Source organism: Sinohyriopsis cumingii, chromosome 3, assembly GCF_028554795.1.
Source record: "Sinohyriopsis cumingii isolate HCF-2022 chromosome 3, ASM2855479v2, whole genome shotgun sequence".
Classification (NCBI taxonomy): domain Eukaryota; kingdom Metazoa; phylum Mollusca; class Bivalvia; order Unionida; family Unionidae; genus Sinohyriopsis; species Sinohyriopsis cumingii.
In genome coordinates this window covers 19,577,829-19,593,460 of record NC_142963.1, presented here as the reverse complement: position 1 = coordinate 19,593,460, position 15,632 = coordinate 19,577,829, and the positions used below count along the sequence as shown (strand labels likewise).

Sequence of the window (15,632 nt, the reverse complement as noted above, 5' to 3'; positions counted from 1 at the left end):
AAGTTATGTTAAAAATCCAAATCACACACACACACACACACATTAAATGACTTCTTTTGATGTCTAGTTTGTCCTAAACAAAAATGGTGCAGATTTGACAGCCAGTATGGCCATCACAGCAGTCAGCTTTAAAATCTTTTTATTGCTAAACCTACTATGTGGAAAGTCTGCATAGGGTTTTCACTGGAAGACTTCTTGTATTTAGTTGGTACTAAATACAGTTTGTGCCTATCTGATATTCAGTATGGCTGCTACGGTGACCATCTTGAAAATCTTGTCACTACTCCTTTTGAATGGAAAGTCACATCAATATGGGGTTTTCATCAGATTACAATGTCATGTTGATTCTAAATGACAATGGTTCATTCAGATATCCATGTTAAAAATCCTGTTTTTGGTACTTTTCCAGTGGAAAGTCATATCAGCATAGGATTTTCACCACAATTATGATATCTGGTTGGTCCTATATGAACATGGTGCCAATCTGACCTCAGATGGTTGTTATAGGGTTTAACGCCATTTTTCAGCACAAGTTAGGCTATACATGGCGGCATAATTGATGGAGGAAGAACCCAGGAAATCCCAGAATGAACCACTGAGCCAGGAGAAGCTACTGGCAAGCTTTCTCACTTACCCCACAAGATATGGTTGTCACAGCAGTCATCTTGAAAACCTTCTTGTGGCTTCTCTGAAGAAATGGAAAGTCATGGAGCTTTCACCAAACGACTTACAGTTTCTAGTTGATAATGAATGAAAATGGTGACAATCTGACATTCACTGTGGCCACCATGGCATCCATCATGGTCATAAGTCGCTGAATGAAAGAAGAAATATGGTTTTCACATAATAACTCAAGTTCTCCACCATCTACAATTACCAAAGTTTGTGGATGACTTGCACTTATGGTAAGAACGAAGCCGTTTGATTTTGGGATCAAAAGGTAAATGGTTGACAGCACCTGTCTGAGAGAAAAAATGATTTCTATAAAGTAATGAGCAGAATCAGACACTTAAAGGCTAGGTCTTTGTGTAATAAAGAAACAGACTCTAGGTGCTTAAGGTCATTGGCTGTGGTCATTTTAAGTCTGATAAGAAATTGATGGTTTAGTTCAGAATAAAATAGCTTGGCCAAAGGACCAGGTCTTTGAGACCCATTCATCAGTAATCTGTAGGTCAATCTTACCCTGCTGCCTGTTACATAGAGGCAGGCATATAATGTGCCATTCATGGGACTCTTGTTTGAATTCTCTCTGCAATGGAGATAGGGTAACACTCTAAATTTGCAGGTCAGTGTAAAAGTTATTACTCTAAGCAGTGAAAGACCAGTATTTTGGTTAGGAAACACCATGAATTAACAGTGGAAAGCAGGATTGTTTAATGCTTTACTTTTAAGAAGACATTTTTTTGTGTTGGACAGTTTAGAAATGGCTGTTGAGTCAATATGACTGCTTTATTAAGGTGACTGTGAGGCAGGGTGGACTTGACAGTCAAACATTGATTTATCAAATTTCAGAATAAATTTGAATTCAAATGATCACTTGAACTGTATATATTTCTTTATGCCACAGATTCCACAGAAATACAAAGACACGGGTCTCACGGGGTAAGTTATGAATGGGTTTTAGAATCAGATTCCACAGAAATACAAAGACACAGTTCTCATGGGGTGAGTTATGAATTGGTTTTAGAATAAATGAAATTTGGCATTTTATGCTTTAGTAAGAGAAATTTATCTAGTTCTGTAATCTATCAGATTCACACTCATCTAGTTTTCCATTATTCAATTTTAGGACCTTTTAACTTCCCACCACCTCCTCTTCAAAGCCAGCCAGGAAGCTATACAGCTCCTATGCAGCCATCATTTACTTATCCCATCCCACAGCCCACTTCGGCAGATATCCAGCCTTCTGATATACAGCAAGAAAGGCGTACAAAACTTGAAAACCCACTAAAGAACACCCATGAATATCGGGTGGTATGCCAGCATTGCTTCCGACCATCTACCATACTAGGAGTCTATGAATTCCGTCCCTGTACCCACAAATGTGAGGAGAATATCCTGGCTATGACACCTAGAGACAATCATGGAGTTTGGTATCAAGTGAGGGAAAGAAAGAATCATAGAGAGTTTACTGGAAAGTATATTTTGTGTCGAAGTGTTTCATATAACAATCCATCCCTCTGTCGCTATGGTGAAGATCAGTGTAGTTTTGCACACAATGAAATAGAGCAATATATATGGACTCTTGAAAAAGATGGACAGTTTGACATCACAGAATTTATTATGCAGAACAGAAATCAGAGCTTGATTAAGGGATTTTCTCTTCGAGAGATACTAGATAAACATTGTGGATATTTTGAATTAATATGTAAGGCATGCTTTTATAGCAAACCACCCAAAATTTCAGTTGAAGGGAGTGGAAACCTGTGTGTAGGCACACCACCACATAAGTGGACAGATTTCAGTATATTGGCCCACATGGGTCCAACTCGTGTTATCACCGTGGTGAACCCAAGGGGCTTTCTCCACAAAACAGCTTTCTTTAAAATCTGCAAATGGCTTCATTACTGCCGCAATAGGATCAATGCAGAATGTCGATTTGCACACAGTATGGTAGAGCGAGACATATGGATGCTGGAACGGGACACCAACATGAAGCGTGAAGATATTGTCAGGCAGTCTCAGCTGCTTCAGGGAATCAATAAGCAAGGGCCACCTCCACAAAATATGGGTCCACAAAGATTTACCCCATCCCCAGCATCATCCATGCAGTCTGCTAGCTCAATGGCAGATCTTTTTGCCAGTTCCTCCGGTGGAAAGGTAAGTTATTGATGTAGAGAATGTAGTTAAAATTGAATCTTTTGTCAGTGTTATTATCTCACCTGCCAGTAAGGCAAAGTGAGGCTGTGGTATAGCCCTACATCTGTTTTTGTTTTCCAGTGTGTATCCATCAGTGATTGCTACTTACAATTGATAAGAAACCACTCAATAAATATTTCATTCAAATTGTGAGGGTTTAGCCAGGCATAAAGAGCTTGACTTGTACAAAGAATGCTGGTCCTCAATCAGTTATGGCTGCTGTTGCTAAAAATAAAAACCTTTAAACGCCTTAAGTAGCTCCTATTCCTGCTGAAATCCTCATATCCATTCTAATTAAAATTAGAGTTCCACTGTCCTGCATGAAGATCTGACAGGAACTGCTTAGGGATCATGTTCTGGTGACCTATGTTATTAATACAGTCACTAATTTTATCAACCAGTAAGACAAAACTCTTACATCTTCCCGTTTGGGAGACTGAGCTGTGTAGCTGAAGAGCATCAGTATGTGACAAACAGTTCGATACACTTTCAGATTTTTGACAACTGCATTTCCATGGGCTAAGTCAAAGGTCACCAGAACGTGACTGTTAAGCGGTTGCTGTCAGATCTTCACATAGGACAGTGGAGATTTGATTTTAATCAGATTGCAGTCATATTTGGGCTGGGGATGATCAATATGGGCTTCTTTGTCCGATTGGAGCTTTACCATTCTATCTAGGGGGCCCCGAGTGGCCGAGTGGTCTAAAGCACTCTCTGTCATCTCACCTCTGTCTGCGTGGGTTTGAGTCTAAGATTTGGCCAATGTGGGTATGAAAGAAAGCTTGCCAGTAGCTTCTGGTGGGTCGGTGGTTCTTCCTGGGGTTTCTCCACCATTAATACTGGCTGCTATACATAGCCTATTGTGTGCTGAAAAATGGCGTTTAACCCCACAACAGCAACAACAACAACCACCATGCTATCTAGGTAAATCAAGAGGAAATTAAGATCATAACCATATTTTTCTTCCATTGAAAGATACTTGTGATATTTTCAGACTTGCCAACCCTTATGATTTGACCACAAGTCTTATAGAAAGAGCCCTTCCATTGAAAGGTACTTGTGATATTTTCAGACTTGCCAACCCTTATGATTTGACCACAAGTCTTATAGAAAGAGCCCTTCCATTGAAAGGTACTTGTGATATTTTCAGACTTGCCAACCCTTATGATTTGACCACAAGTCTTGCAGAAAGAGCCCTTCCATTGAAAGGTACTTGTGATATTTTCAGACTTGCCAACCCTTATGATTTGACCACAAGTCTTATAGAAAGAGCCCTTCCATTGAAAGGTACTTGTGATATTTTCAGACTTGCCAACCCTTATGATTTGACCACAAGTCTTATAGAAAGAGCCCTTCCATTGAAAGGTACTTGTGATATTTTCAGACTTGCCAACCCTTATGATTTGACCACAAGTCTTGCAGAAAGAGCCCTTCCATTGAAAGGTACTTGTGATATTTTCAGACTTGCCAACCCTTATGATTTGACCACAAGTCTTGCAGAAAGAGCCCTTCTATTGAAAGGTACTTGTGATATTTTCAGACTTGCCAACCCTTATGATTTGACCACAAGTCTTATAGAAAGAGCCCTTCCATTGAAAGGTACTTGTGATATTTTCAGACTTGCCAACCCTTATGATTTGATCACAAGTCTTGCAGAAAGACCCCTTCCATTGAAAGGTACTTGTGATATTTTCAGACTTGCCAACCCTTATGATTTGACCACAAGTCTTGCAGAAAGAGCCCTTCCATTGAAAGGTACTTGTGATATTTTCAGACTTGCCAACCCTTATGATTTGACCACAAGTCTTGCAGAAAGATCCCTTCCATTGAAAGGTACTTGTGATATTTTCAGACCTGCCAACCCTTATGATTTGACCACAAGTCTTGCAGAAAGAGCCCTTCCATTGAAAGGTACTTGTGATATTTTCAGACTTGCCAACCCTTATGATTTGAGCACAAGTCTTATAGAAAGATCCCTTCCATTGAAAAGTACTTGTGATATTTTCAGACCTGCCAACCCTTACGATTTGACCACAAGTCTTGCAGAAAGATCCCTTCCATTGAAAGGTACTTGTGATATTTTCAGACTTGCCAACCCTTACAATTTGACCACAAGTCTTACAGAAAGAGCCCTTCAGATACAGATTTTTGGAATAAGAGCCATATTATTAAAATATGATTGTTGTAGATACTTCTCCATGATTCAAATCCAGTTTTCATATTAAAATCAACAGAACTGGTCAGAGAACAAGACTAATTTTATAGGAGTACCTCAGATGCTTTCAACTGCACACTCAGATGCTTTCAGCTGCTCACATTTTTCATGCTAAAGGTCTGCATGATCAAGTTGTTGCTTATACAGTTTTCTGTAAAAAATATCACTATAGAAATGAAACATGTTCACAACAAAAACGACATTAAATGTCTTAAAATGTTTAAATAGCACAGATGAATAAAAAGAAATATTCAGATTTCTTGTGTAAAAAGCTAGAAGGAAAACAATTATGTTTAATTGACATCATGTGTTAATTTGAGTATGTCACAAGATAATCACATCTTGATGAAATTGAAGAAGAAAAAAATAAGGATTGCATAAAGTTGTGAGATAGCAAGAAGCTATTGAACTGCATGCAGTTTGTGAAACTGATCTGGAGGTAATTAAGGTTTATCTACTTTAGAAACTGCTTAGTTGAACATGTTTACCATTACCGATTACACTTCTGATATTTTAAATGCATATTTTCCAGCTTGACAATATCATGCTTATTTTATTACACCCTACTGAAAATTGTTATGAAAAAATAATGACTGCCTTACTGAGGTCTTGTTAGGGTTGGCAGTAGGGGTGAAATGATACACTTGTGCCGTGTATCAGTACGATTCACGTTACACAGCCTGTGATATAATACATATCAATACACATTTGAACTTGATGGTCTTTCCATCTTTGGAAGGTAGGTGGTTCCCTCTTAGGTATGTTTGACATTCTGGTTGTATTTCCAGTATGCAGATTGCAGATAAACATATAGTTATCATATATTTATCTTCTCATTGATGAGAAAATGACCAAAATACTTTCAAACAGATTTCCAGTTGGTTGTCATTAAGTTTTATTTAACATTTTAGGCCATTTAGTGGTGGTTCCATTCAACTCACTTTAACCACCAGGACCTTTGTTTTGCACAGCATGAATGATTTGAAAACATCTTATAACCAATTTCATGTCTCACTTAAACTTGAAGACTTTATGATGTAATATTCAAAACTGAAGAATAATGCAATTTCCTTGTGCAAAGAAAATCTCTTCTGGAACAAGTCCAAGCATGGGAATGAGGATGAATACCAACAAAATCTATCACACTGTCCTTCCTGCAGATGCAAAAGACTGCTGCGGCCACATGTACCAGTATTTGTTAGTGAAGAAGGAAAACTATTGACAACACCCTGTCCTATTCTATAATTTGTTCCTTATCTGTGTATGAATTTTTTTCTGTGCTTCCTTCTGAAGGGGCATATACATACAGTGTGACCTCGCTATAGCATGCTCTGTTATAACACAAATTCAGATATAACATGGTCATGGTGTGGCTCTCAAAATTATACAGTAATACCTCGTGCATTTGCGTTTCTGGATTTGTGAATTCATAGATTCGCGAAATTTTCATTGGTACCCTCTATGTACATGTTTTCTTTATTTTATTGAATTGTACCTTCGTTATATGACTTCTGTGACATATGAAGTTTACCTAGTTTACCTTCCTGACAATGACAAAGAAAACGTCAGTCATTAAGTTTACAGTCCCATTCGTTACTTGGTTTTACCTTACTGTGAGTGCAAAAGAAAACGGTAGCCAATGAATTAGTATAGGGGTAATATTAGTACTGTATACATATACCGTACTGTAAATGTGCTAGTGTGGCAAATACCCATTCGGCGATACTGTACTCTATTTTTATGTCAACCATTTATTTCTCTTTTTAAGGGTAATGTATTAAGCTAACTTTTAAATGAAATTAAAGTGCTTTGGGAGCATGATTTGGGTCATATTTAGGGTTTAAACCCTAGAAATAAGCATTTATTAGCATTTTTAGGGACTTGTACCAAACATTCGTGATTCCTCCTGATCCGCAACTGGTTCTGGAACCTAACCTCGCGAATGTTCGAGGTATTACTGTACGTGTTTTTCTCTCATACACGAAAAAAAAATCTTAAAAGATCGAAACAAATGTAAAAAGTTTTATTATCATTTTGGGGAAGATATCGCACATGAATAATACAAGATGTTCATGGCATGGCTCCTAAAATTTTATACGTGTTTTTATCATACATGAAAAAATAATATTGTCTTCTTTAAAGTACTAAAAATGCTATGTTAAAAGTTTATTCTGGCATTGCGTAGGGCTTCGCCAATATCACAAACTGTGATTTTTTTCTTTATTGGCAGCAAAATATATGATCTGGTGATTTTTTTTATATTTGTGACATTGTTGGCTGTTTCAACTTGTATACACGACCATTGGTTTGGAGTGGAGAAATTCAGAGGCCCCATGAAAGGAAGCCACAAACTTGATATAAAATACACTGAAATGTCTCTGTTGCTACATAAACAATTTCTTTGTCCATATTGACAAACCATCTTAACAGTGCATTGTTATATCATAATCTGCTTATGTTGACATCGAGCATGAGTACTGTATGTATTGAGATATCTGCTTTTTTTTGTTGTTGACATTTATGGTAGCAAAGACCAACCAGACGAGGCATTATCTCGTAATCTTTTGTCAGAATTTTGGCCCCTCACTAGTAACTATTATATTTACATATATAGACTGACATTTGTATGTTTATGGTAAGTAAAATTCCTCTCCTTTTCACTCAGAATTAAATCCTTCAGAACACTCACATTGTCCAATGACCTCTTGTTAAATTTCTGATGCATGCGTGGAAGACAGCATCACTCCACTACCACAAATGTAAAAATAAACCAACCAAACATCATCTTACTTGTTGGTCTATTCATTAGGCAGGGATCAACAGTAACTACAATCGACCAAACGACAGCCAATTCCTTTTTTTTAAAAATATACCCACATAAAATAGTTTGCTGAAATTTCAAAGAAAATAGATTACCTTTGAAGCACTGATTGTTATGAAAATGTACAAAGCAAAAAAAAAAATTAGTCTCAGTCATGCAATACAGTTATTTGATGTTGCCACCACAATAAGAAAGGGGCATTTGTTTGGTTCTCCAAAGCTGTCCTTTAGCGGTGACTTCAATAATGCATGCACCCTTCTTCAAAGAAAGCCGGCTATAATCTTCTTTGAAATCAAAGAATTTTTCTTTGGAAGTCCATATCAAACTTAAAAGCAATGGAATCTGATGGAATTTTTCATTTTACGTGACTGGAACATGTTTACTGTGCCCTGAAAGTTTCCTTTTTGCAGGGAAGAAGTTAATGCTTAGGAATGCTACCGATGGTGGCTTAAAATGCAAACTAACTTTTACTGACTTGGGACATACTGAAAAGATAATTCAGACCTATATGACCTGTGAAAAAATTACTGAATATTTTAAATCTCTGTGTGCATATTTTTGACGGAATTACTTGTATTGTGGATTCAATGTATGTAATGAGGTTCGCGGGTGAGTACAGTGTTACTCTATTCATTCTATACATTAGACAAGTATATATAAATAGTAAACACGTATATGTACCAATCCCTGGTTCTCTAAATAAAGTAAAGTATTATATATACCTTCTGTTTTCACTACAAGTGTAGTTTCTATTTAACATGCATCGATTTAAGATGGTAATGCCAATGAAGCATTATTTTACCACCCGCATTTATTACCCCCCCCCCCCCCTTAAATTATTTGGGGTACATGCATCATTTTCTTCAGCTAACTAACCTGGTTGCTATAACACAGATTGGTCTATAACATGGTTGGGTTCTGTGACTCCCAACTACCATATTATAGCGGGGTCACACTGTAGCTAGCTTTTTCAGCTTGAATATGTGGGAGACACCTTTATGACTGTTATGTAAAATTTACCAGAGCTCACAGATTTTATCTTTTGGATACATCTGCTTCAAAATAGGATTTTTCACTAACATAAACTGACTTTGTTGAATCAGTAGTTTACTGACTATTATGCCAGCTTTCTCATCGGTTCCATAATACTGTATTAGGGTTTTGTCCATCAGTGCCATAGTCTACTTGTGCAGACAGAATTATTGAAATAAACATCTTTTTTCATCTTAATTTCAATTTTTAAAACCATATTTATTCAGTTTATCTTAACCCTGATATGGATATATGGTTTTGAAGCATATGATCCACAGGGCTAAATTGATTGATTTTTAAAAAAATGAAAATCGCATTATACTTTTAAATTCTCTGTATTTTAATGAGGCTCAGTATTCTGCCCTTTCTACATTTAATTCCAAAATACAACTGAAAGGGAGATTGGCTGTCATGCCGTCTATTTTTGTCCATCCAACATGTATATTGGACTTGTATTTAACACCATTTTCAGGCTCAAAATAACATACTGGTATCTCCATTAACACTTTACCAGCTCCAGTAATCCAATATACTTTATTACAGTGAACCCTGCTATAACATGATAATTGGTGTCCAAAAAGTTGGATTGCATTAATATCGGGGTTGTGTTAATGCAGGGTTTTACGGTATTTTACTTTTTTCAGAGAACACCTCATTGGCACATATTCTAATGTATATGATGAATAGGGTATCAACACTGTTTACTATCGTGCCATCGTGGCATGCAGTTTATCTATAATGCATGTAATTCCATTGAAAAATTGCACACAGATTTACAGTATTCAATAATTTTTTCCTCAGATCATTGTGTCTGAATTTAACATCTAATATACAGCATGAACAGAGTATCAACACCGTTTACTTGCCGTCTGATATCGTACCATTGGGGCTTGCAATTAATCCACAATATATGTAATTCCAAAGCAAAAATTGCATAGATATTTAAACTGTTCAATAATTTTGCCACACGTCATTATGTGTCTGAATTCAATGGGAAAAATTAACAGCAAAATTAGGTTAAGAAATACGAAGCACATGTATGGTTCATTACGTTCCAGGGTCTACGAACAGTGTCTGTACAAATTTTGTACTGCTCAAATTTTCTATTGTGTTTCTGTGTTCATTTATCCATTGTTAATTTTCAATAATTGACATTTTGTACACCTAATTTATTTAAATGACTACAGCAAGAATAATTAACAATCAACACATGCTATCAGCATGCATATAACTTTTACTTCAGATTTTGTGAATATCGAAAGGAACGTGTGAAAACAAATCTGCTAATCATTGCGCAAAGCACAGAGAACAAATTGCGTTTGTGAACTTGCTTTTCCATAACAGTAAAATATTTAAATAAAAAATAGGAAATTAATAACGAGTTCATAAACAAACACCATAGCCATGTAAAACCAGAGAACTAAGTGCAGTAGGCCAGCAATGGTCACGAATGACTAAAAAAAATTAAGCTGAACGCATGTACAATTTCATATCCTTTCAGTTTCCAGCTAATAAAGCGGAATTTATTTACTGGTCAACTGATTGTGTCTAATAACACCGCCAAGCACAGCAGACATGTTGGCGGCTTTTGTTTTTTGATGTTTTTTAAATTGTGAGAATCTTTTATCAACCACCGCATTGTCTTCTGCTTGGTTGTGTATGCAGTTAAAGAAGAAACACATGTCGGCTATTGTTTGAGCAATGATTGTATACAGAATTAATTGAAGACAATCACAAAGACAACTTACTGGCTTTACTCATGGATCACTAATAAGTAACATTTCCGATAATGTTTATTTTGGCATAACACTTAAAGCACCTAGGGAGATTATTAAATTTCAAAAGCCAAGCCACGATCATATTAGATTCAAATTCATACGCGAACTCTTCCCCAAAATGATAATAAACATTTTAGACACTATTTCTCGTACTTTAAAAAAAAGTATCTTTAGGGTGTATGTATTTAAAATTTCAGGAACCTCACCACGATCGTATCATATATCATATTATATTCGAATTTATACATGATCTCTTCCCCAAAATGTCAATACATTTTTTTGCGCAGAGTGGAAAGAACAAATTGCATTTGTGAACTTGCTTCTCCATAGTGGTAAAATACTTTTATAAAAAAAATAGGAAATTAATAACAAGTTCATAAGCAAACCCCATACACATGTAAAACCCGAGAACTAAGTGCCTGCAATGGTCACGAGTCACTTTTATAAATTTTTTAAAAGTTGAACGCATGTACAATTTCAATTTCAATTCATACCCTTTCAATTTCCAGATAATGTTTTTTTTGGCATAACACTTCAAGAACCTGGTGATATTGTTAAATTTCAGAAGCTATGCCATGATCGTATTATATTAAAATATATTAAAATTCATACGCGAACTCTCCTTAAGAATGATAATAAACATTTTTGCACACTATTTCTCGTACTTAAAAAAATATATTCTTTCCCGGTACAAGAAAAATACACATACATGTATTTAAAATTTCAGGAACCATGCCACGATCATATTAAATTCGAATTCATATGCGATCTCTTCCCCATAATATTAATACATTTTTTATATACTATTTCATGTACTTTGAACAAAAAATATTTTTTCATGTGCGAATGAATATACAAAATTTTGGGAGTCATGCCACGACTGCATTATATCCGAAGGCGCGTTAGAGCGGGATTGCACTGTATAAAAATTATTGTCATCATCACTATCATCAACCACTATTTGCCGAACAATATTGTAATCAACCACGCCGGGAATCTAGAAAGTACATATTTTAAACATGCATTTGTCAAACTTCTATCATGAAAGGTTCAAACATCACCATAATGCTCATTCCTGGGCACATTATTTCAGTCAGATTTAGATTAATAAATCATTCATGTTCTTCTTGAAGAACCCAGACGTAAACAGTTGCCTACTCAAAAAATAGATGTCGCGACAAGAACAGTTAAATAAAAATTGTATACTTTGGCGAGCACATTTTCAGATGTGGGACCTTTAACTGATTTGCAGGAGTTCTCCAGCATTACTGTTCTCCAAGTGCGCAAATTCGTACAAATTTTGCAAGATTCAAGCAATCGCACACACTGACAGCCTTTTTAAGTACTTTACATATCAGTTAATGACTTTTGTGCAAAGTCTCTCTTGCTTGGCCAATACTTCATGTTTGTCATGCAGGGAATAAGCTACATTAATTTCTGATTGAAGGTTATTGTTTAACCTGGACTGGAACAAGCAATAACCGCCAATGAGAAGAAATGGATATTCCATTCTATTCATTCTTACCTTGTGATTGGAAAAATGCAAATTTGACCCATGTGTTCAGTATACAATCTTTGTATTCTCACAAGTTGAATCCAACTGCACAGTGCACAGACCCGGATCTGCCATCACATAAAGTGCCAGGAAATTTTGGTTTGTGCAGTTTGTTAACAGTAATCAGTAGAACAAGCAGTTTAGACTCTGATCTGCTGTTATGCACTGGCTGAGCAGGGTCTATGTTGTTTGCAGATGGTCTCGATTTATAAACAAGTATATAAGATACTCTTGTCCCACGTATTTTAATGTTATGAGCTGCATTTTCTTTATAGCATTATGTTATGATATTACCTTGTCTATTTGTTCAGAAGTAACAATACTATTTTTGGATTATATAGCTGTATCTAATTAAAGTTTCTCTTCTCTTATCCAATTTGATTTGAGTTAATTTTGATTTTATTTTATTTTAATAAACAAGTACCCTGGCCAACAGACTGGAGATCAGACAACCTTTCCTGGCAGTGAGGACCTTTGTCCATTTGTTGTAAATGAGGTATGTGGCACTTGCTGGACCAAAGGCCTGTTGAGTTTCCAAGACAGCAGCAAAGACCGCTGCCAGAAGAACCATGCCAACTGGATTCGCAATAAAATCTACCTCCACAGTCCCTCCAACAAGGAGGTACGGCCCCTCCCAAGAAAAATACCTGCAGGCTTCAATTTCATCGTATGCAAATATGTTAGGGAGAAGAACAAATGTCAGTATACTGGAGGAGGGCCCTGTCAGTTTGCCCACAGTACAGAAGAACTGGAGGTCTGGAAATGGATGTGTATTAATAATGGTAAGTTACTGTAGCATAATCCTCCTTGCTACAACTTGGAATATTATTCATATCTAATGTTCCTTGCTACAACTTGGAATATTATTCATAGCTAATCCTCCTTGCTACAACTTGGAATATTATTCATATCTAATGTTCCTTGCTACAACTTGGAATAGTATTCATAGCTAATGTTCCTTGCTACAACTTGGAATATTATTCATAGCTAATGTTCCTTGCTACAACTTGGAATATTATTCATAGCTAATGTTCCTTGCTACAGTTTGGAATATTATTCATAGCTAATGTTCCTTGCTACAACTTGGAATATTATTCATAGCTAATCCTCCTTGCTACAACTTGGAATATTATTCATAGCTAATGTTCCTTGCTACAACTTGGAATATTATTCATAGCTAATGTTCCTTGCTACAACTTGGAATATTATTCATAGCTAATGTTCCTTGCTACAACTTGGAATATTATTCATAGCTAATGTTCCTTGCTACAGTTTGGAATATTATTCATAGCTAATGTTCCTTGCTACAACTTGGAATATTATCATTATATATTAGTATAATACTCCTAGCTATAACGTGGAATAATACTCCTAGCTTTAACTTGGTATCATACTCATAACTTGGAATAATACTCATAACTTGGAATAATACTCCTTGCTTTAACTTTGAATAATACCCTTAGCTATAACTTGGAATAATACTCCTGGGTGTAACTTGGAATAATACTCCTAGCTATAACTTGGAATAATACTCCTAGCTGTAACTTGGAATAATACTCCTAGCTATGACCTAAAATCAAACTGATCAATCAAGCTGTTCTTTAACTTGTTGGATTTCATATGGACATTTTTTTTCTTCTTCTTGTACAAGTCGCATGAATAGATTAGTCTCTCTTTCCATCATGCATAGCTGCCAAGTGTCCAGTTTTTCCTGGATTTGTCCTGTATTTTAGATCTGAGTAAAGGTGTACATTTTTCTTGTTTAAAAATCCATTTTTTGTTTTTAAAAAAATTCAATTAAACATTTCCTTGCAATTTTCTGTTAAGTACGGGCACTCAGTACCATTTTGATAGAAATGTATCGCATGTATATAGGAATAGTTGTAAAATATTATTGGTTCATTCAAAATCGAGGCTACTATGACTGTCTTTAACCATCATATTGGATTTTGCAAACTGTTGCTGCTATCACTGTGTCTCATCTTCATAATATTCAATTCTGATCATATCGAAAAGGAAAGCAGAAGATTCAGACTGGAAAAAAAAAAAGAAAACAGAAATGGAAGGACAATTGTGCCATCTTGTTTACATTTGTGAAACCGTCTAGTAAAAGAAAAAACTTGACATCTTTCAAATTGTTTAATGTGATTTCACTACCAGGCATGGAAGCACCGATGACATAAAACAGCACAAAAAAGCTAATAAACATCAGCTTGCTGCTTCATTGTCAACAGCTCAGCCAGAACTTATGACAAATATAAATTTCAGAGAGAACCTTAATGTAATTCGATCGAAGTTCGGTTTACTAAATTTCTTGTAGAAATGAATATTCCTCTTTCAATTACTAGTGTTGCTGGTGATTTATTTCACACGTGTTTTCCAGACAGTAAAATAAAAACGATCATCAATGAAAGATTGGAATCAATAATAAGTGGAAGAAAAATAAAGTGTGGAAAAGGCTCCTATAAACAGCCTGTGACAGTGTGTTGCACTCTTGCACCTTCTAAATGGACACACGAATGGAACAAGGTTCCCAGTTCAGAAGATGCAAGAGTACATCACATGCAACTTTAACATTAAATAATTAAGTACGGTACTGTCCTACTTTACTGATGGTTGTAAATAGTTACATCTGCATTAAAATTTTAAAAATCAGTTATTGTTCCCGAGAATCAGTATTTTTGTCATAAGCTGTCAGTATTTTTTGTACTCGAAAGGGTTGGCAGCTGTGATCATGTAGTGTTTGGCATTTCCTTTCCATCATGTAATGTTTGTCATGTTCTTTCCGTCATGTGGTGTTTGGCATTTTCTTTCTATCATGTAATGTTTGGCATTTTCTTTCCATCATGTGGTGTTTGGCATTTTCTTAACATCATGTAATGTTTGGCATTTTCTTTCCATCATGTAGTGTTTGGCATTTTCTTTCCATCATGTAATGTTTGGCATTTTCTTTCCATCATGTAGTGTTTGGCATTTTCTTTCCATCATGTAGTGTTTGGCATTTTCTTTCCATCATGTAATGTTTAGCATTTTCTTTCCATCATGTAGTGTTTGGCATTTTCTTTCCATCATGTAGTGTTTGGCATTTTCTTTCCATCATGTAGTGTTTGACATTTTCTTTCTATCATGTAGTGTTTGGCATTTTCTTTCCATCATGTAATGTTTGGCATTTTCTTTCCATCATGTAGTGTTTGGCATTTTCTTTCCATCATGTAGTGTTTGGCACAGATACATGGATGCATCTTTACCAGATTAACTGAACCTTACTAAAAGCTAGTTTACTGTGATTTCATTTTCATGCTTGAGTGACTTGTCTTATTGAAGAGTTGTTTAAACAGTCAAGTATTGAATCCGAACCATTTTGAGATGTTA

General features: G+C 35.8%; 1 protein-coding gene across 1 annotated transcript in view; it reads left to right on the top strand.

The window, feature by feature from the left end:
* LOC149802503 (3'-5' exoribonuclease HELZ2-like) overlaps positions 1 to 15,632 on the top strand; it is a 182,325-nt gene that overhangs the window by 93,207 nt on the left and 73,486 nt on the right. Inside the window, exons 14-15 of the mRNA XM_089951747.1 lie at positions 1,790 to 2,820; positions 12,682 to 13,042. Of these exons, the coding sequence (XP_089807873.1) occupies positions 1,790 to 2,820; positions 12,682 to 13,042 (1,392 nt within the window). The remainder of the gene's footprint in view (positions 1 to 1,789; positions 2,821 to 12,681; positions 13,043 to 15,632) is intronic.